The 22,585-nt window shown below is 40.0% G+C and overlaps 1 protein-coding gene and 2 long non-coding RNA genes across 4 annotated transcripts; 1 reads left to right on the top strand and 2 right to left on the bottom strand.

Moving 5' to 3' along the window:
• Window positions 1–12,845: 12,845 nt before the first annotated feature.
• Window positions 12,846–16,362, bottom strand: LOC145591614 (uncharacterized). Its single transcript, XM_081648127.1, has 11 exons — window positions 16,195–16,362; window positions 15,711–15,778; window positions 15,547–15,624; window positions 14,695–15,384; window positions 14,358–14,396; window positions 14,035–14,255; window positions 13,911–13,956; window positions 13,777–13,836; window positions 13,589–13,698; window positions 13,372–13,518; window positions 12,846–13,278 (listed from the first exon to the last, which is right to left on the bottom strand). The coding sequence occupies exons 2-9, from the start codon at window positions 15,747–15,749 to the stop codon at window positions 13,603–13,605; spliced, it is 1,269 nt and encodes a 422-aa protein (XP_081504253.1). The 5' UTR covers window positions 15,750–15,778; window positions 16,195–16,362; the 3' UTR covers window positions 12,846–13,278; window positions 13,372–13,518; window positions 13,589–13,602.
• Window positions 16,363–16,470: 108 nt separating this feature from the next.
• Window positions 16,471–18,720, top strand: LOC145591615 (uncharacterized). The gene is made up of 2 exons (XR_014102340.1): window positions 16,471–16,766; window positions 17,842–18,720. It is a non-coding gene; the product is annotated as an uncharacterized LOC145591615 (long non-coding RNA).
• Window positions 18,721–19,158: 438 nt separating this feature from the next.
• Window positions 19,159–21,681, bottom strand: LOC145590614 (uncharacterized). Of its 2 annotated transcripts, XR_014102114.1 has the most exons (5): window positions 20,808–21,681; window positions 20,605–20,705; window positions 20,364–20,444; window positions 19,801–20,119; window positions 19,159–19,715 (listed from the first exon to the last, which is right to left on the bottom strand). It is a non-coding gene; the product is annotated as an uncharacterized LOC145590614 (long non-coding RNA). The 2 variants fall into 2 exon arrangements; XR_014102113.1 differs by having other exon boundaries at window positions 19,159–20,119.
• Between the last annotated feature and the right edge of the window lie 904 nt (window positions 21,682–22,585).

The following is a 22,585-nucleotide window of genomic DNA, read 5'->3' as shown; positions in this document are numbered from 1 at the left end:
TTCGGCCTTCTCTGTCCATTCGAACATAGCTTTCTTCTTAATCGTCTGAAAAAAGTATCGGCACTTATCCCTTGATCTTGACAAGAATCGGCCAAGGGCGGGTAATTAGCCAGTCAGCCTTTGCACCTCCTTAATTGTCCTCGGCGACTTCATGTCCAAGACGGCTTCAATTTTCTCAAGGTTGGCCTCAATTCCTCGCTGGTCAATCAAAAATCCGAGAAATTTGCCGGACTAAACACCAAAGACACACTTCTTTGGATTTAACATCATCATCTGTCGCCTGAGTTTGGTAAATGTTTCTTGGAGATCCTTTAAATGGTCGGCCGGCTCCTTTGACTTGACAATCATGTCATCAATGTATGCCTCCATATTCCGGCCGATCTGATCTCTAAAAAAAGTATTAACAAGTCTCTGAAAGGTTGCTGGGGCATTCTTAAGGCCGAATGGCGTAACTTTGTAATAGTACAGGCCTTGCTCGGTCACAAATGCTGTTTTCTCTTGATCTTCCTCCCATAATGGGATCTGGTGGAATCCGTAGTATGCGTCCATAAAACTCATGAGAGCATGTCCGGCCATCAAATCGACCAGTTGGTCAATCTTAGGTAAGGGAAAGCTATCCTTCGGACATGCCTTGTTGAGATCGGTCTAGTCCACGCACATCCTCCAGGTTCCATTCGGCTTTCTAACCAACATAACATTGGCCACCCAGTCCAGATAGAAGCACTAGCGAATGAAACCAGCGTCCAACAGCTTCTTTACTTCAGCTACGGCCGCCTAATTCCTTTCCTCCCCGTGATTCCGCTTTTTTCTATCAGACGGGTTTAACAAGTGGATTGACAACAAGCTTGTGTATGGCTAGGTCTGGGCTGATACCCAGCATTTCACTTACTTCGAATGCGAACACATCTTTGAATTCTCTCAATAAACTGATTAAGTCATCTCCAAGAAAACACGCAGCTATGGTGTCGATCTTGACTGTCCGTGCTGGTTGATCAGGGTCCAACACTACATCCTGATGATCGCCGGCCGGCTGGGGCCTCAATTCTTCTAGCCGACCGACAGTCATTAATTGCTATGCCTGGTCAACCACGACCTGCTTTCGCTTTTGGCCGACCTGGTATGCTTGGAGTGGGGGTTTTTCCCCTTTTGACTCGGACAGCATTCCCTGTCCGCGAGTTGTTGGCTTCACAGCCAGCTGATTACATTCTTTTGCTATTTTCTGACTTCCTTGAATCGAACCAATCTTTCCGTCCGACCTTTCAAACTTTAACAGCATCAGATGGGGGACGATCACGGCCTTTGAAGCGTTTAGGATGGGATGTCCGAGTATGACCTTGTATCCAATCAACTCTTTTACCACCAAGAATCGAACGACCATGTCCCTACCTTCCCCTTTCTGCCCAAATCAGATGGGCAGGTCTATCTGTCCGATTGGGTGAATGATGTTTCCCCCAAATCTCACTAAGGGGTGGGTGATGTCTTTAAGAGCGTCTTCTGGGAACTTCAGATTTTTCAATGCAGCCAAGCTGATAATTTCGGATGAGCTGCCCATATTTATTAGGATCCGGCCAACTTTTAGATTGGTTATCTTCATGATGAACACCATAGGATCATTATGCAAGACCTTGACCTCCCCTCGGTCAGCCTCACTGACCGTTACCTCTGGGAAAGGTTCAACTTTGACCCCCTCGGCCTGCATTACCTTGTCGAGCTTCCAAGCATCCTACTTGATTCCCTTCATGGTAGGGCCGCCTGCAGCAAAGCCGCCTGATATCACGGCGACCATACCAGAATCAGTACTGTTTCCATCATCTTTTTCAGTTTTCTTTTGCCTTTTCTTCTCGGAGTTGTTATTCGCCGAGTGTAGGTGAATTTTGACTTCAAAACATATGAGTTAAGCATGCCCTTCTCGGCCAGCTTATCCAGTAATCGCTTTAAATTAATGCAATCGTTCGTGTCATGTCCCACGTTCTTGTGGTAATGACAATATTTGTTCTTGTTGCGATACTGAGCCAAGCCTCTCATCGGCTGGGGCTTCTTGAACTCAAACTTGTCCTTAATCTCCATCAAGATTGAGTAACAGTCTTTGGTAAACTCATACTGAGGCTCGTACGCCTTAAACTTCTTTGACTTTGGCTGCTGATCATCCGCCACCCAGACTTCTTTTCGCTTTTTTCTTACCTTTTTCTTCCCGACCAAGTCTTGCTGAGAAGATGGCTTCTTCTCAGCTGCCTCTATGTAGGCCTCGACTTCCCGTAGAACGCCTGCGTATGTCCGAACCTTTTTCCTGACCAAATCAAACTTGAAACCATTATGCCTTAATCCCCGGAGAAATTCTGAGTACGCCATTTCATTCAGAAGATTATGAATCTGGGCTTTTTCTTGGTTGAACCTCTAGACGTACGAACGCAACCCCTCATTCTTTCCTTGGACAATTATGGCCAAGTTAAGACTGGTCTTTCTTGGGGGAATGTTGTATGAAAAGTTTCCAATAAACAGCATACTTAGAGTAGTGAAGCAATTTATGCACCCGGCCGGCAGGCTGTTGAACTAGTCCTGCGCCACGCCCGTAAGGGTGGCCGGGAAGCACCTACACCAGGTGGCATCATCAACACATTACAGGTACATCAGGTTTTTGTACGAAGTAACATGCTCCTCTAGGTTGCCCGAACCATCATAGGCACCCACGAGTACACTCTTCACCTTCGCAGGCTGAGGAGAGCTAAGGATCCCTTGAGAGAACGGAGGCGGCTTGTCTCCAATATTAAGCAGACGCATTTTCCAATCAATGGGCTGAGGCTCTCAGGCCGGTCCTCCCAGGTAAGGAGCTTGGTCGAACGGCCTAATTGTCCATATTGTCCGAGGACATTAGGACTGTGTGGTAGAAATGCATTGAAATTATGAGGAATATGGTATTGAACTAGTTGAAAAAGGATGGGAGTTAGAGTACGAGCAGTCTGGCTCCTGCTAGTCCTGGCCAAGCTGGTATGTTGGGAAAGAGAGTGGTTAAAGAATTCATCCGGCATTGTGGGAGTGAAGGTCGTGTCCGACTGGGCGGCCCGCTCCTGCTGCTTGTGTTAGATGTACTCCCTGGAATCCCTCTAGCATCGAGACAGCTCAGGATCCTCCCTTCGAGGCTGTCTAGTCTGCCCCCCAGCTGACTGGGTTCTCTCAAGGAGCCTTGACAGATTCGTTCGTGGCACCCTGGGAGACCTGCCAGTTGGCCGGCGAAAGGGAGTATTCTCAGCATCTTCAGCGTTAGTTGTCTTGCTCTGATTTCTTCTCTGAGGGCCATCCTCCACCCTTCTGGACGGCTATCTAGAGGTGGACAGCCTATTCTCTTCCAACTCCTTTCGAAGCTTGTTCAGAGCGACCTTTAGGGAGGCAGCAGTAACTGGTAGATCCTCGATCTCATGAAATGTGGTGATCAGAGGATCATTAAAATTGATTGTTGTGGTTATATCCTCTACATGGCCATCCTGAGCAGGGCCAGGGCCGGCATTAGGTGTCTGACCGTCAATTGCCATTACGGACGAGTGTCCCCACAGACAGCGCCAAATGTTTCGGGGTTTTTTGGAATCCCTCAGGACAATGGTCAAGTACTTGCTGACAACGAGACTTTGACACCTGTAAAACAACGAATATTCCGTCACCGGAATATTAGCCTCCGACGGTTAAGTTAGTAACCGGAAAACGGAAAGGCTAGAGAGAGAAAGTAGAGAGAAGCTGGAGCTATTTAGTGCTCTATTGAATATTATGTCCCAATCCACCCCTCCCATCATAAATGATTGGGGTATTTATAGGGGTGGAAATTTGTGCCCCTTTAGGGTTTGTGCCTTAAATTTCCGTGTCTTGATTGGCTGCGCAATCAGGTATTGACACGTGTCACATAGGGGCGTCGTTTTGCGCTTTCTATAGGAATTTTGGGATTTGGGCTCTGATGTAAAAAAGGCCCTTTTTCTCTCGTTTCAGGTGCTCTTCGTGAGCTTATTACACATGTCATCTTCGCATTGGGACACGTGTCACCCTTTGATTGGGCCACATATCACTGTGGGATTGGACCACGTGTAACGGATATTTTTACCCTAAACAAGTATCTTTGGGGACATGTTGGAGGAGGAGATGGAAGTGTTTATGGATGACTTCTCCGTAGGCGGTGTTTCATTTGAGGCATGCCTTGAAAATCTTGAGAAATGTTTGGCAAGGTGTGAGAAGGTGAACTTGGTTTTGAATTGGGAGAAGTGTCACTTCATGGTGGAGGAAGGCATAGTCCTTGGTCATAAGATTTCTCACAAGGGGATAGAGGTGGACAAATAAAAAATTGAGGTTATTGAAAAGCTTCCACCTCCGGTCAATGTGAAAGGAGTGAGATCTTTCTTAGGACATGCCGGTTTTATAGAAGATTCATCAAGGATTTCTCACTCATTGCAAAGCCCCTCAATGATCTTCTTCAAAAGGACGTCGAGTTTGTATTTAATGATAAGTGTTTGGAAGCATTCAACAAATTGAAGGAAGCTTTGATCTCTACTCCCATTGTCCAAGCCCCTAGGTGGGATTTGCCTTTTGAATTGATGTGTGATGCTAGTGATACAACCAATGGGGATGTGTTGGGTCAAAGAGTTGATAAGATGCTCCATGTCATTCATTACATGTCAAAAACTCTCAATGGTGCTCAACGGAACTACACAACAACGGAGAAAGATTTCTTGGCAATTGTTCATTCTTTTGAAAAATTTCGATGCTATTTGTTAGGGTCCAAGACGATTGTCTTCACCGATCATGTGACCCTAAAATATCTCTTTTCTAAGAAGGAATCGAAGCCAAGGTTGATCCGTTGGGTGCTCGAGCTTCAAACTTTTGACTTTGAAATTAGAGATAAAAAAGGAGCGGAAAATGTAGTTGCGGATCATTTATCTAGACTTGAGGATTTTCAAGTTCAAGATGATGGGTCTCCTATAGAAGATAGAATGTTGGATGATTCTTTATATGCCATACATGTGAAGGAACTCCCATGGTTTGCCGATTTGGTTAACTATCTTGCTTGTGGGGAGTTTCCTCCTTCATTTATCAGGAATCGAAGAAAGAAGCTTAAGAGGGAGGCTAAGCATTATGTGTGGGATGAACCGATCTTGTACAAGAGAGGTGTTGATGGTTTGTTGCGTGGATGTGTGCCAAATGAGGAGATACCTAGTGTGTTGAAGATGTGCCACTCGAATCCTAGTGGTGGTCACATGGGTGTTTCTAGGACATCTTCCAAGGTGCTTCAATGTAAATTGTGGTGGCCAAATCTCTTCAAGAATACTTAGGAATTTGTCAAGAGTTGTGAACGATGCCAAAAAACCGGAAATATTTCAAGGAGAAATGAGATGCCCCAACAACCCATCCTTGAGGTGGAAGTTTTTAATTTATGGGGAATTGATTTCATGGGTCCTTTTCCTTCTTCATATAGGAATAAATATATTCTTGTTGCCGTTGATTATGTGTCGAAATGGGTTGAAGCCATCACTTCACCAACAAACGATCATAAGGTAGCAATGAAGATTTTCAAGAAGATAATTTTCCCAAGATTTGGCATTCCCAAGGCGGTTATAAGTGATAATGGATCTCATTTTGTGCATAGTGCCTTCCGCAAGATGTTGAAGAAGCACGGAGTTAATCAACGTTTCGGACTCCCCTATCATCCTCAAACTAGTAGACAAGTTGAGGTGTCCAATCGTCAAATCAAGTTGATTCTTGAGAAGACGGTTGCACGAAATAGGAAAGATTGGTCGGACAAGCTTGATGATGCTTTGAGGGCATATAGAACTGTCTTTAAGACTCCTATTGGCACCACTCCTTACCGCTTGGTATATGGGAAGTCTTGTCATCTTCCGGTTGAACTTGAGCATTGTACTCATTGGGCTATTAAGAAAATCAATTTCGACTTGGCAAGTGCGGGTGAGCAATGTTGGCTTGATCTCCATGAGCTGAAAGAACTTCATTTGGATGCATATGATTGTGCAAGCATGTACAAAACGCGTACCAAGGAGGTGCATGATAAGCTTATTGAGAAGAAGGTGTTCAATGTTGGTGATAAGGTACTCCTTTACAATTCAAGGATGAGATTATTTCCCGGAAAGTTAATGTCTCGTTGGAGTGGTCCTTTTGTGGTTCAAGAGGTTTTCCCCAATGGTGCGGTTGAAATCTCTCCTTTGGATTTCTCAAGGTTTTTCAAAGTCAATGGCCATAGGCTCAAGCGTTACTATGATGGAGTTTTTGTCAAAGTCATTCATAATATGACCCTCTATGAACCACCTTGAAGGGTGGAAAAAGTCAAGCTAATGACGTTAAACAAGCGCTTCTCGGGAGGCAACCTAAATTTCTAACTTTTTTTCTATTTTCTTTTATTTTATTTTTCCTTTTTGATGCTTTTATTCTAATTGATTTTCTTTCTTAATTGTGTTCTAAGGTGATTTTGATTGGATGGAAGTAAGGTTTCCAACAATTTTGGTACCAAATTTGAGGATGAAGTGTTCAATTTGAATGCTTGGAGGCATATGTAAGAATTGAAGCTTGGTGGGTTCGAAATGTTGGGGGCACGAATTCTCGTGTTGAACCCACCGTAAAGGCGTTTAGGGGCTGCTAAGTCTCGTATTCATCACGATCATGTAGCTTGTGCCCACCGATGTGCGCAAGAGAGGGTTTTGGAGGAGCAAAAGACCCAGGAGGGCGCGGGCGCGCGCGACCATGGCACAGCTAGGTGGCGCAGGCGCGCAGCCCCCCCATGCGGGCGCGCCCCCCATGCTGCCCCTTTCTTTTAAGCGCACCATCCTTCATTTCTCTCTCTTCCTCTATTTTCTTACTTCATTTCTCTTGTTGTGTTCTAGCATAATCACCTTCTTTGCTGCCATATTATCATCATAATTATTTCGGGGTTTTTTGAGTCCCTTGGGAGAGTTACAACACTAAGACTGGATGCTCGCTTGGATGTCTGTACCTGCAAAACAACGGAACACCGAATGGTCGGTGGTCCGCCTCCGAAGCTTAAGTTAGTCTAAGTCCGAAGAATAAGGTGCGGAATGTAAAGGTTATCTGCTCGGATTCCGAGCTCGGGTGTACTGTTCTCTTGAGAGCGACAGTTCTGACAATGATTAGTAATCACTGAATATTCCTCGGAAGGAGTGTAAGGGTTCTTTGTGTACATATCACGTATTGAATGTCCAGCAGTTTCACGTAGCCATAAATGAGGAGGTCATCTCCTATTTATAGGCTTCTTGAAAAACGTGCACTCCCTAGGGTTTCGTGCCCTAGGGAATATTCACGCAGCTTTTGCAGACCTCGGGATTTGGGCCTGAAAGCCGCCAATCCCAGGTCCTTTTATCCGTCTGCCACGTGTCGTTCTCTGAGAGGTCCAAGGTGGCGCCCCTTTCAGTGACACGTGGCGGACTCCGATTGGGCCAACTGGCCTAGGGTATTTTTACCCAAATCAATAATATCATCGTTTTTCACTTCATTTAGTTGATTATTACTGTAAAATCTCCAATATTACACTTTCCTTGTGATTTTCTCTCTCCAAAAGTTGGGATACCTGAGTACTATTTGATTGGGGTTTTTAGTTTGCAATTTTGGATTGAAAGTGTGTGATTGTGCTATTTGTTCCATTTCATTGATTTTTCTCATCAATTCAAGGTATGATTTCTTCATTTCTTTTAGTTTTCTTGATAAATTTTCTACCTTAGTTTTTCATGAGATAATAGATTGGTGCCCCATCCCTCACCCGGAGGCTACGGCTCGATGTTTAGGCACCACTCTTCCATGGAGGCCAAACAAGTGGCCGATCGACCAATCTCTCAAGAAAGCTCCTTTGCCGAATCTCCACCACAATCCATATGTCCCTCTCGCTCCCTCTTTGCCCTCGCTTGAACGGGGAGGTACTCCTATCCCTTCTTCTACTTCTTCTACTACACTTGAGTTATCCACTTTGCATGCCAAGTTAGATTCCATTGCTAATGTTTTGTATTCCATGCCTTTGGGGCGGGATTCTTCTCTTGACTATGATTTCCATGCCAATCAAGTGTATAACTTCCATGTGAGGAGGGGGAGATTGACCCTTACTTGAACTATCCATATCTCCCGGTCCAACAAGGACCTATCCCTCAATGGGAACCCTTTGACCCATCCGTCGGACCTAGACCTTGTTACCCCTATTGGGAGGGTCCTCATATCCATCCTAGTGTTATCATTGGCACCACCCCGACTAATTACGATTACAAGCGGCCCGGTGGATGCGATTATACTTATGATCCCGCGAACTCTATACCTTTCCCGAACCCCGAGACTTTTGGTAGGTGGGGAGTTTCGGGCGAGCTGGTCTTGGATGATTGGTCTCATTTCTTTGCAATAGATCATGCTAGGAGGGAGGGAAGGTTATGGGGAAAGGCCCCTATGGAGGTGAGTGAGATGGCTAGCTCGAGTCATGTTTTAGAGACCGGTGAGGGGAGTTCTCACTCTACCCCTTACCATAGTGCGGAATGAGACTATCGTGACTACCCCCCTTTTCTTATGTGCTTTATATGTTGTTCTCTTTTTGCCTATGTGTTATTAGGATTAGAGTTTGGGGGTAGTTCATTTCAGGCTTGGGGGTGACTTATGTTTTTTGTGTGCTTCACCGTTTCTCCCTTCGCCTTTGTAGTTCACTCTGGGTCTCTTTTTCTTGTTGGTATTGATCACTGTTTATCTCTTGCTTCTCTAATGATGATGATGATGTTTTTCTGATGTTTCTCTGCTCTAATTTCTGGTATTGTTGTTTGTTTCCCTTATTGCTATGTAATGTGTTTCTCTGCTTCCTGATGACTATGATTTCTGATGATTGTCTGTTGTATTGTTTCCTGATTATGCTTCCTAATATCGTTTCCTGATCTTATACCTGATGATTCTGCGGCTATCATGTATTATTGTTTCTCTATTGAGTATATATATCCCTTTTTATATCTTTCTTTTCTTTTATCTTGAAGTTACTAACTTTTTTTTTTCTTTGTATACAGTCTATTTTCTTTCTCACTTTGCCTCGTAGCTTGTGCTATGGTTATTGATGCTCCATGAAGGTGGATTGTTCTTTCACCTTATTTGTTATAGCATAGCTCGGATGCCCTGTGAGATCCTTCTAATCTTTTTCCTTTTATTTCTTTACTTTTCTTGGATGCTTAGTATAGGTTTAGACTTGGAGAAGTTGAACGGTTCGAGGTTGTTTGATATTTAATACCTTAGCGTGTTTGGGAACATTGGCGTTGTGGCCAATTGTTCACTTGTTTGTCGATTGGGATATATGTGTTCGCTTACTTCCTTGAGACTTTCTATTTCTCCTTTGTTTTAAAAAAAATCAATGATTTTCAGGCTTTATTTTCTTTTTTCTTGTTTAGCTCTTGTATTTGGACATACTACCATCCGAGATTTTGCATTTGAATGTGTGCCTTCCTATGTCTTATCGGTGTGCATGCTTTGAGAGTATCCATGGTTGACTCTAGGTTAGGGTATGCTAAGATAGCGGTTTAGACCTTTTGGGGCCTTGAAGCCGGATTCTATTGGTTTGTGGTAAGACGGAGTTGCTTCCTTTGGTGGATTTGACGACTTTAGTGAGTTTTTGCTACAACCATGTGAGGTTTCATTCTTTTCAAGCCTTCTACATATTTTGCTTGAGCGGCACATGGATCCTTGGCTATTATGTACTTTATCTAGAGTTTGCCTTTCATCTCCTGAGATCGCGACCGAGCCATTTAAGAAGGACAAAGGCATCTTTTCGGGGTGGTAATTTTTGTTTTCTAGGATAGTTTTCATTTCTTTATTTTGGGTTTCCATTTGTTTTCTTGCTAACCATTTGAGCCATATACCCTTTATTTCAAGCCACATCTTTAGTTCTTGAGCCTTTTGTTTCATTTTTGTTCCCTTTTTTGGTTTTTGTGAAGCATTTGGTCTCTTATATTGGAGGTTAGGTGGATGAGAATGATTGTTTGGTTCTTTTGTTGAAAGCAAGTTAGTGTTGTAAATATTTTGTGAATAAAGAGCAAATGCAATAAATGAAAAGGCCGTCCATAGTTTAAAGAGGCGAGGACATTGAATAAAGTGAAAACATGACGAAATGAGATTAAGCAACGCACATTCAATAGCTTTGGCAAAATTGAAAAAAAAAAGTGAAAAATGAGAAAATTCGAAAAACATTTTGATGTAAGTTTCTTAGTGGGGAAGCGTCTTACGCTTTTTGTACATATGTTTGTGATCCTTAGCTTTGAATAAGCTTGGGGGTGTTGTGTTTTTGTTTAGTGTTTACATGGTTTTGGTGTTGAGATTTGGCCAATCTTTGTTTCACGATTTAGGTATACCACCAAATTTCAAATTGTAGCCTACCCTCACCCTTCTCGCCTTTACATTACAACCCTTTCCAAGACCTTTTGACCTTTGTGGTTGAGTCTCTAGTCGGTGGAGGGAGCTGTAGGGCAAGCTTATAGAGCGTTCTGTAATAGCCGAGATGTCGAGAAACCTCAAACTTTATTCTTTTCCGGTTCCTTCGAGGAACCATAGAGACGCTTACTAAGGGAAGATTTGAAGCTATTGGGAGAACGCGGTTAAATTGGTTGGGATGAAAATGGATTGCGCCTCATTAGTTCTCTACACTTAGAATACCTTATGCTTCAATCAACCTTAGATATCTTGGAGCATGCATACCCCTATCATATAGAAAAGTGCTTATTCACTTGCATTTGATCGTTTGCAAAAGTCCTTGTCAAGAGGTATTGGTTTGAATCTTTGATTTACCTTCTTTTCTTTTAATGATTTTGCCTCATTTTACTTCAAAGAGTTATGGGTAAACCTCTTAGGAAACCCTTACGAGACCGTCACTCGTCCTCTAGAGCAATCTAGGGGTTTAAAGGGCTTATTGTAGCTAAAAACAACCGTGATTCCTACGACAGTGAGTCTTAGTGTATATTCTCCTCCTATGTCTTTCTTTTTCATTTTTGAATAAGTCTTTCATCCTTATTCTTGCTTGCTTAGTTTTGCTCGAGGACGAGCAAAAGTTTATCTTGGGGGAATTTGATAAGTGTCATTTATGGCACTCATTTGTTCTCTTTTAGGGTGATTTTAGGTTACTTTTATAGCTCTTTTCTTTCCCTTCTCCTTATTTTTGCTCTTTATTTATTTAGTTTGCATTTTCCTTAGTCGATTTTCCTTTTCATGCATTTCTTGGTTTTTCTTGTCTTTTTCCCTTTTATTTGTTTGTTTTCTCTCATTTTTCAAGTTAAGATCGTTGTCCAAGAATTCCTGAGGTTTCTCCCCGAGTTATGCATCGATGAGGATGCCTAGTGTCCTCCATTTGAAGCTCAAGTATGGAGATGTGCAAGTTCCTAGTGACCATAGGCCGTGCATTCAAGCCGTGGGGGCACGAATTCTCGTGTTGAACCCACCATCAGGGTCTTTTAGGGTCTGCCATGCTCCGTGTTCATCAAGCACATCAAATGGAGCGCACAAGGAGCATCAAGAATGAAGGGGAAGAAGCTGCCCTGTTCCTACGTGTGGGCGCGCAGCCTAATGGCGCGGGCGCGCGATGCCCAGGCGCGGGCGCGCCTCCCGCTTGCCCTGTTCCGTACCCTTTTTCTCGCGGCCGCGCATCTTCAAAGTTAAGGCCGCGCCTGTACGGGTTCTTTTGGGACGACTAACTAATTTCTCTTTGTTAATTCTACTATATATAGATTTTTCTTCTATTTTAAAAGAGAGGAGGAATGAGAAAAGGGGAGAATTAGAATTAGGCTTGATTTTCTTAGAGAGAGAAACTCTAGATTTTAGATTTTGTAGAGAGAGAAACATTGAAGATTGATGGTTTATGATTGATGATAGTTGTAATTGGTTTGAATTCAAGTACATTTCCTTTGATTTGGTCAAGCTTGTAAGAATCTTCTTTACTTTAATTCAATTTTAGCTTTTGATTTCGATTGTTTTGTTGAATGTTCAAGTTTATTGATTGTTTGATTGGATTGATTTAATTGGAATGATGTTGAAGAATTTGATGAATTGTATAGCTTTGTTCTTGATTTCTTTAATGGATTGTGAGTGTAGTTTGCTTGCTAGGGATGTGGTGAAGCATGTATTAGTGATGGATCATTAGCTAATTGGGAGGTTTTGATTGATTTAGTATTGTGATTAAATTGGTTGATTGATTTTGTGCATATGTATGGATTGGAAGGAGTGATCAACCTTGTTCTTCATGCTAGATTGCATTGTGTGTTTACATTGATACGGACCATTGATTTGTAGCTCACATTTATCGATTGAGTTTGGTTTGTGATGTTCCTAGTAGAGTCTTTCGTAGTTGGCGCTAGTTTGACCTCTAGGAGATAGCTTGTCGAGCTCTTTTGATTGCATTATCTATCTTCCCTCGCTATACTCAAATTAGTCAATCTCCAACCCAATTAGTGCGTATCCATTGCAAGTATAAGTGGATCCTGATTCCCTAGTGTTTGACATATTGATTTGCTTTGTGTTTGCTTTATTGGTTTAGTTGAACTTTGACTTCCTACATTCCTTTTTACGCTTCGAGATAACTTGACTTTGACAATAGTTAACTTCCCCCCATTCCTAGTGGTTCGACCCTTGACTTGTCTCTATACTAGTATTTAGGTTTGTTAAGTGTTTACAAATTTAGTTTTGACCGTGGGAGGATTAGTTTCAACGACCTAGTCTCAACCCGCGTCATTAAGCTGTATGAGGCTAGTAGTGTGTGTTGAGCTAAAGGTTTTATTTTTAATTTCCAAATTAAAAGCTTCACTAGGCCTTTTATATGTATAAGAATTTGTAACCATTAATGTTGTCAAATGAAATGAAATATATTAATTGGGCCTGTTTGTAATGATTTGATCAAATCTACTAAAAGCCAAGTACACGTATTACAATAACCTAGGTAAATGGGCCAAATAAAAAATTAGTAATGTATTTCAGGTACAGTGTGGTATTTAGGGCCCATTTTTGTAATGGACCCTATAAAGACAACCTATTTTGTTGTTGTGGGCCTAAATTGTACAAATGAACTAATGAAGCACACGAATTTCAAATAAATGGATTCATCACAGTCACGACACAAATGGGCTTCTGGGCTGGCCTTATTGCTTGAATGTTCGCCTTCTTTAAGGTTGTCCTCGGACGACTAATCTCGAGTTTTTGGTAATAACCTCGTGTTACTTGAAAACTTGCACTCTACGAGGCCCTTCAAGCATGTTACGAATATGTGTTGTGTACTTGTTGACAATCCTTCAACTGTTATGTAGAGAATTGTTAACAAATGGTTTTAATGTATAGGATGTACGGAGTATTTAGCTCAAAAGTCATCGCAACATTTATTATACTTACTTGTCTCTTATCAAAATGCATGTATGATGTGATTGAATCACCGTAAACCATCAACAATTCCGAGAGCAGGGTGGTTTTCAAGGCAATGTATACTCGACAAAACGTAGGAGAAGTCAGTTTCCCAACGGCATATTGGGGAACAAATACCTACAACATTTTTGTCAGGAATGTTCTTCACACGTCACAGACAGCCTTACAATAACCAAACAACACTCACCTTAGACATAATTACTAGTGCCTGACAGCGTGGGCTTTGCACAAAATTTGACAACATGGCATTACTAATGTCCATGCCTCTAAACCACCACCAAACTTAAGTACTTGACCCTGAAAATTCAAAGCAATAAGAAGTTCCATACAACATCATAAACAACAGTAGCCACTTTGCAAACAAAATAAACTTACCAATTCAGAAGATTGTAAAAAAGGAAACTCTCCAGTATTGCAATTAACACTTCTCAGTATCTAGAAAGAAGAATCACACTGTTACAGCAGGGTGTGAATATGTAGTGGGAGAACGAGCAAGTGTGGATAGGTACCATGGAACTCATTCGTCTAAGAAGGGACATGGCATCTTTGGAGATACTGCAGTGAAATCATAAATCAGACTGACGTTGCTGTTAAAGATACGATTATTAGAATTCAAAATGTTACTGCATGTACCTTCTGAATACATCAAAACTAATTTGTAGAGGGAAAGCAGCATATCCATTTGGTTTATCAACTTTTGGTTTCGTGTCCTCTAACTGTAATGTGATTTGACCATGTACACTGCCATTTGAGTCCTCTAACTGTACTGTGATTTGACCATAAGGAAACTTTGATGAAGACGCACCACGCCTACGTCTAGGTTGCAAACAGCCCATGTCATCTTGGAGCTCAATCTGCAAAAGGGAATCACCTATAATTGGGAAGTAACCAATTGCATAAACAGCCTTATAACTTCAGTTAGTAAGTAATTTTGTAGGTCCATCCGTATCTCTTGCCTGTCTCGGATGGCTCTCCCCATATGCTACGTCCAGAGTCTACAACAACGACACATATCAGTGTAAAACAAGTACAAGAAAAAAGATTGCAATAAAAGAACAAATGACATTACCCATGTGACTCCGTAATCACCTCCCATAACTGATCTATCTTCCTTACTAGCGGCAAGTATTTGTTTGATGTTCCACACCTTCAACCTCGGTAAAACACCCCAATCTACAGCCTCCCTATCTAGTCGGTCTAAGTAAAATATATGTTCAATCAAATACTTATTAAGTGATACTACTACAACTACTTGTTGAACTGGAAAACAAAATAAAAGAATAACCTCATTACCACGGCAAATAATGTGCATCCTCCACAATCACCAGCATGCCCAAATGCATAAAATCTCCTGCCAAAGGACCGCACACTACCAAGGAGCTTATTCAGCACCAACGTGCACCAATCATACTCATCAGCTTCTATAGCACATGTCAAAGCAGGAACCAAATCAGACGCTAGTTTGGGGGACAACGTTGGACACAAGAACATTTCCAATGCAAGCAACAGAAACAATGTCTTGAACTTTTCCTCATCACGCTCCTCCCAGTGATACTCCAACCTATCCATCAACTCAGGCGTCACCGGTATTCCTACTGACTCATGTACCCTTGAATGCCCGACATGAGACTGGCTTCTCCGGGTTTGTCCATACTTTGAGATAATTCCTCTTACCTTCTCGATTTGTGCCTTGTTTAATGTTTTATAAGTTAGGACAGCCTTTAAACCATTCGGAATGCCAAGAACCCAATGCATTTGATTTCTAGATAACATTAAACACCTTCCCTTCGGAGTAATGACCATCTTATGGACCGGATCAATTCGGGTCATTAGCCAATACCTAATCTGCCTTGGGATGTGGATGTCACCAGACAAATATAACAACCCGCCAAATCCCATTTCAGTAACCCAACGCCTTTGACGAGAGTCGAAAATTTGACATATCCTACCAAAGCTCTCAACACGACAATTCAAGTTTGGAGGCTGTAAGATTAGAAATCAGCCAAATATATTGTAAATATTTGAACTATAACAGCCAGAATTGTAATTGATTCAACATTCACCCAAAAAAAGAAGACAAATAGCATCAACTTAAGACAACAAGCATAAATTTAACTACAAATATTTAAGTTGCTCAACAATTACCTTTGATTGAGCCTTAAAAAACTCCTTCAACACTTCACCTTTAGCCTTCATTTTCCCACCAACAGTTAAATTATCATCCTACCAACATATGATTAAATAGCATCAAAATCGATTCATGCAACCATTTTCACTGATTTGATAAGACAGTGTCATCCACACGTTACCTTGAACATTGCTGGGAAATCTGATTTGATATCTTGCATAATTTATTCAATAAACTTCACAGCCACAACTACAACCAAAAACCAATTTATCCTTAAGGAATTATATTAATAGTCATTTAACTAGCACTATCGATTATTAGAAATTGATTATCATTGTTGGAAAATCTGATTTGATATCTTGCATCAAATTTTCAAGAAACTACACAGCCATAACTATAACCAAAAACCAATTTACTCTTAAGGAATTATATTAATGGTCATTTAACTAACACTATCGATTATTACAAATTGAATAAACAATATTAATGTTCAATTCATTACGTAAACAAAATTAATTAAACACTATCAACATACAATTCATTACGTAAACAAACAAATTAAGTACTAAACATATGCGACATACAGTTAAACAACACCTATTTGAATTATGAACTAAATAATGCTCCGAATTACCCATTACAAATGCGAGCTGGACAGAAATTACCTGGGTACGGTAGGAAAGGGTGTAATTGAATCAGACTACAACGAATCCTCGACATCTGACTTATAATTCCGAGATTGGGTAGGGTAGGAAAGAATTCTCTAGCTAATTGCGCGATCGGCTGGAATTAGGGTTTGTAAAGGTAAAGTGAAACTGGGTTCACTTGCTGTCAAACAGAAGTTACAATATTGACTAAACCTATGTTAGTCAACATTTTTCCATGTCATTCAGCCGTTTGAGGGACATCTCTCTGCAATTACGAAAATACCCCCAACTAATTGACTGAAAAGACCAAAAGAGGCCCTGATTGTGTGGTTTTGTTAATCTGGCTAATCGACTTATATTTCATCGACACACCCAGAGTTATTATTTTCATTTCTCGCATTTTTTTCCTTGTACACGTGATAACGGGTTCACGCTTTACCCGTTTTTCTATTCTATTTCTTTATTTTCTTTCTCTTCCTTCTCTTCTGGTCTTCAATTTCCAAAATTTCGTTTCCTATCTTCAATTTCTTTATCTATATTTCGAGATTTTGCTTAGAATTGCTGCTAATTGCTACAATGGAGGAATATAGGTAAATTTCCTCTCTTTTTTTTTCAATTTTTGTTTGTGTTTTTGGTTACATAATGATCAACTTCATGTATTTTTGTTCAATTATACTTCGAATTAAGTTTTATGTATTTTTGTGTGATTAATTATACTTCGTATAAACTTTTTGTGCTCAATTTTTTCAGAATTTTTGCTCAATTATAATTCGTATAAAATTTTGTGCTCAATTTTCATTTTGCTCGATTTTTTACGGAGTATTAGTTATACTAATTAAGTTTCATGTATTTTTGTTTCAATTTCTGTTTTATTTTCATTAATATGTCTTTCATTGTGATTTTTGTTTAATTTCGTTAATGTGTCATTAACTGCTCATTTTGCTCATTTTTTCCGTGTAATTGTTTTCCTTTCATGTGTGATTAATTGCTCATGCTCAATTTTTTTATGTAATTTCTGTTTTATGTTTGCTCATTTTTCCTATGTTTGTTCATTTTATGATTTTTTTTTTGCTCATTTTTATTTTTGTTCTCATTTACTTAGTATATTTTTGCTCATTTTTTTTGGCAGCATAGTTAAGTTGCTTTCTGTTTTACATTGTTATGATTGAGGTGTGTGTGCGGGCAGTTGTGTAAGTGTGTCAAGCTGCTCACTTACGTAATGCGGGAAAGTGAAAATATAATGTAGACATTTGTAGTGCAAATGAAGTAAAACAGAAATAGACTTAATAATCTGAGAACATAACTTTCAGCTGCAACTGACATGTTTCCTGCAATCTATAGTGAAATGGTGATCACTGACATTTTAATATTTTATACATCTTTTTTCATGTATAGGAAGTATAATATGATGTAGCTTTAATTTTCTTTTTGAAAATAGGAAATAAGATTTGTAGTCTAATATCGCTGCCAACTACTCCACTTGTGCAGCATTCTTTTGGTTAGGGTGGGAGGTGGGGTACTATTTTGCTAAATGAAGTTCTTTAAACTATCTTTTGCTGATAATTTTTGCTTAGTAAGGGCATATCTCAATACTCTACAAAGGGTCATTTGCTTATTCCTATTAATCAATATTTATATAAGACAAATATGATGCTCACTGGCTAGGTAAAATGGGTGTGAATTTTGTGAGTAATTCGAATCAAAGTGCAAATGAGCGAAAGTTGCGGAAATTGGTGTAGGGCTTGGGTGGTCCTCTAAAATTGAGCCATTTTGTGTGGAGAGCTTGTAAGGGAAGCCTTGGTGTGAAAAATGAGTTGCATAGACGCCACATTGCTACCTGTGATATGTGAGAGCGAGGTGGAGACGATTTCACATGCTCTGTTTGACTGTAGTGCAATCAGGCATATTTGGGACAATTATGAATGAACATGCTGCAGTTATTTCTGAGTCCCCGATGCAGGCTTCTTTTGCTGAAAGAGTGCTATGGATTGCTGATAAGAATAGCAAGGAGGAACTTTGTGTGCTATTGTCAATTGTGTGGTCAGTTTGGTTTTGTAGGAACAAGAGTATTTCTGAAGGTGTGGCTTTGAATATTAATGTAATGGCAGCTAGTTTCACAAAGTTAATACATGATTACAAAATGTATGCAACGATGGTTTTCCCTCCCACGCTATCTGGTCTGTCCCACAGTGTAGTTGCGTGGTCTAATGACCACTAATTTGGAATCTGCTTACCATCTATGTTAGCTTGCGCACCCTCTTTAAAAAAATTCTGGAGCTCGAAGCATTATCATCATATTATCTGTTGCAGGGGTTACATCTATAGGTATTGGTACTGTTTATGCGGCTACTAAAGGTGTGTTGCTGCTATAACATGCATGAATGTACATTATTATTGCTCTTTTACTGTAATTAGGCTCAAACGAGCAATTATGTCAAGACTATTATTTGCTTAACTTTCAAAAAGTTTTGCTCATTTGTTTGATGAGCAAATATATTTTTCTCATTTATTGATTAATTGAGAGCATCAAGTATGCGAAACTCATGTTTGTGCTTCAAATGATGGTCCATTGAGTCCACTAGCTTGATTGCTAAGTACTACCTTTGCATTCTTGGCCGGGTTGCCTTTTAATAGTCGATATAGTTGATTAATATCTCTTTCTCGTCTTGTTAAGAAAAACTTTAAATGATATTATAATCACTTGTGTGCATTTTCTTGGCAAAATATAGTTACATTTTTTATTCCATAAATACTACTTAGTTACCTACATAGGCTACTAGTTTGATGTGTTAGTAAAATTGTAAAATACTATCTCTTACGTGCACTATTTCTACTTTGGTGTGTTAGTAAAATTCTAAACCTATTAGCTCAATTGGTCAAGCATTGTGTTCCTATATTGCATAGAGGGTGTAGGTTCAAATCCTACATAGGCTACTAGTTTCAAAACATTTATAATTCTACACTAGCTCATTGCACTTAGCATGATAAAAAATAAAATTAAATAAAGTAGTTAGGAAGGCAAGAAGCCAAAATCTGAACTTAGAGGAACATTTACAATTTCTAGTAGTTGATAAATGATGCTCATTTCATAAATGAACAATTGGTGCTCATTTGATAGATAAACAAAGAAAAACAAAAATGTAAACATCTCACCTACTTATACCTTGGATTAGTGATTCATATTCACCTTCTTGATACTCTCTAAGTTATTTTTTTAGCTCTTTTACTCAATACAAGCAAACTAGCAGATTACAAAGTAATTTAACACACCCCAGCAGACTAAGTCCAGCAAAACTAACAGGCAAAATACGCGAGTTCAACACTACAAGACTTGGACTAGCACTAGTTGCAGCAGCCCCTGGTCCATCAGCACCGGTAATAGTCCCTATGCAAGAACCCTCACATACTATGTTGCTAACTGTGCCTGCACATCAGCAGGTCTTGCAATTGTACGAGCAGTAACAGACTAACATCACACTTCGAGGCAAACACCCACCTTGCATACCTTCCATACTCCTCCACGAGACATGAAAAACCCGCTGCAACCATGCATTACATAGTTAGGTATCTCATTATTGAATATAATATCATGAAGCTTACACTTACACAAAGGGACATAAAAACCTTAGCATTACACTTGCTGGTAAGCCATAACCATTTGTTCCCAAAAGACTCATTCGGAGCATCTATCAAAGAGCTTGAAATGGTACAATGCTGCCTTATTACCTTGATCAATTTGGTCAAATGAGCAAAACTATGTTGATCATTTCACAAATAAGCAAACCAATTTTGCTAATTTCACAAATAAGGAAACCAATACCAACATGCTCAAAATTACTAATTTTGAATGCTTAGCTTTTTCAATTGTATTGAAACCAAGTAGCTCTGATTCTACAATTTCTTTGTATAGGTTGTCCAATTATACATACATTTGATCTTCGATCTGCAGCAGTAAGAATACATCTACCATTTAGCTTGTACAACATGACTTTATCATTAGTAAATTTACTTCAAATGAGCGAAACACATTAATCTCCCTCTACATAAAATCAAATCAATTTCTCCTAAATTTGTTCATTTAGGTTTGCCCATATATTTCAATTTGCTCATTTTTCAACATGACAATTAACCATGATAAATTTAATATTCTTAATCATCAAAATAAAAAAATTAATGTAGAATATTACCTCTATTTGCTCAATTGCAGTACAATTAAAATCCTTGTGTTGAATAATCAGATTATGCTCATTCGAATTGTAATGAATAATCTGGATCAATTTATGCTCATTTAAGTTCATTATTGCTAATATATACAAAATTACGGGGAAATTTACATAAATTATACAATGAATTTGCTCAAATTAACAACTAATATTGATAAATTCGCAAAATAATTGCAAAAAGAAAAAAAAAATGCTCAATTGATACCTGGTTGTTGCTAAGATTTATCTTTGATTGTTTGTATTGGAGTTGGTATTGGAGTTGCCATGAATTCTGCCATTGTTGTTGTGAATTTTCGAGTAAATTGTCTGCAAATTTATGAAGAAAATTATGAAATTATCGAAATAAGGAAGAAGGCAGAGAAGCTTCAGTTATCATGCGTAAGGTACATGTATTTTTAGCGAATTTACCAAAATGCCTCTAGGTGTACCTAGAGGAAGGTACACCCGGGTGTACAGAATAGGAACTGGGGATGGGGAGGTAGGAAGGTACAACAAGTTGTTTTTTTTTTAATTTACTCTCCTCCTACCTCCCCATCCCTCTTCCATGGCAACCATTGTAGCCACCACCCAATAAAAACAACTTGTTGCTGCCAGCCACCTACACTGCTGCCTTGTAACCCCAAGCCTCACCCACCTGCTGCCTTGAACCTCTCACCCTCACCTTGCCGCAACCGCAGTTCCTTGATGCCATCTATTGCGCACCACCAGTGATCACCAAGCTCCCCCGCTCCTTCAATCTCACTGCATCCCTACAACAACCACCTGCAATCACCCTCTCACACACTCCCACCAAATATACCCCACAATCATCGCCCAAGTCGTAGCTGCTGCCCTTGTAAACCACAGACCTGCTTCTCACCGCAACAACCATCATTCGCTGACCGTAACCAATGCCACAAAACCACCTAACTACCCAAAAACCCAACCCAGACCCAGAAAACCTACCCCTGCTCAACTTCCATCAAATTCCAGCCACCGACTCCACCACCGCAATGTCACAATTGAAGCAGCAGTGGTCACTCAACGATTATAGCGACAACAGAGAGCAGCCCTCACAACACCGCCACAACCAACTCCAGCCACTAATTTGTGGGATTTCGTGAGTTTTGTGGCGAGTACGGCGGTGGTGATGGTGGGTTTTGTTGGACTTCGTGAGTTTTGTGGGGTTGTAGGTGGTGAATTTTGTGGGATTTCGTTGTATGTGGGATTTTGTGGGTTTTATGGAGAGTACGGCGGTGACGATGGTGGGTTAGGTTACCGGGGAAAGAGAGGTGGGGATGGGAAGGGGGGATGGAGGCTTTATTTAATTTTTTTTAATTATTAAAAAAATAATATACCTATTTAAAGCTGACACATGGCATATAAATTATAAAAATCGGTTACGAACAGATAATAGATCTTTAGATGAAGATAGGGGGTAAAGTTTGAATTCTTATGGAATAATCAAAACGTTGAATTTTTCAGGAAAGACTGGTAAAATGTTGGATTTTTAATTTCCATTTTTCCTTAAACGTATATCCTTAATCCCTAGTTTATTCTCGTTTATATGATTCATCTTAACAGTAAAACTTTTAGCTAGAGCAATTTATTACTATATAGTAGCAAAGTTGGCATCCATTCTCCATTTGACTTTTAGATAAATGAAAAATCATTTAAACTTGTTTCAATAATTATTGACAGCGCCACATGACCATGTAAGTCCCCAACTTTGGTCTATAATAAATATTCTTGCCACCTCACCCTACAAGTCCCTAAATAAACTATCAGTTTTACTATATTTAAATACCATGTTAACTAACTAAGGTCCTTAAAATCTGTTTTAAAAAAAAAAAAAAAAAGCCATATAATTTGTTTAGTCCCTAATCCTTGCCAAATCAGCTGAATATTTAATGATAACTGTTTCGGGTGTTTTTGTGTCCCATGGGAGAGTTATAACTCGAAGACTGGATCCAACGAAGCCGCCTGTACCTGCAAAAGAACGGAGCTCCGGATGTTCGGAGGTCCGCCTTCGAAGATTAAGCTAGTACAGGTTCGGAGTAAAACATGCGGAAAGTAAGTATCTTCTTGGATTCCGAGATCAGGTATTCTCTGTTTTCGAGAGCAATCAATGATGTAATGATTAAGACGTGCCCCAATAAATGGGGGAATCTCCCTATTTATAGGGTCCTAAAAAGGTGTGCCCTGTC

Source organism: Chenopodium album, chromosome 18 (genome assembly GCF_948465745.1).
Source record: "Chenopodium album chromosome 18, dcCheAlbu1.1, whole genome shotgun sequence".
Classification (NCBI taxonomy): Eukaryota; Viridiplantae; Streptophyta; class Magnoliopsida; order Caryophyllales; family Amaranthaceae; genus Chenopodium; species Chenopodium album.
Note: the sequence above shows the minus strand (reverse complement) of the source record. Positions and strands in the feature narration are given on the sequence as shown.

What these genes read in the sequence shown, in the direction of transcription:
- LOC145591614 (XM_081648127.1), bottom strand. Translation starts at nt 15,749, where the DNA reads ATGCAAGATATCAAATCAGATTTCCCAGCAATGTTCAAG. An exon ending in GATGCACATTATTTGCCGTG is followed by an intron (nt 14,397 to 14,694) that starts GTAATGAGGTTA and finishes TCGTTGTTGTAG; the next exon opens with ACTCTGGACGTAGCATATGG. An exon ending in GGGAGAGCCATCCGAGACAG is followed by an intron (nt 14,256 to 14,357) that starts GCAAGAGATACG and finishes TCCCTTTTGCAG; the next exon opens with ATTGAGCTCCAAGATGACAT.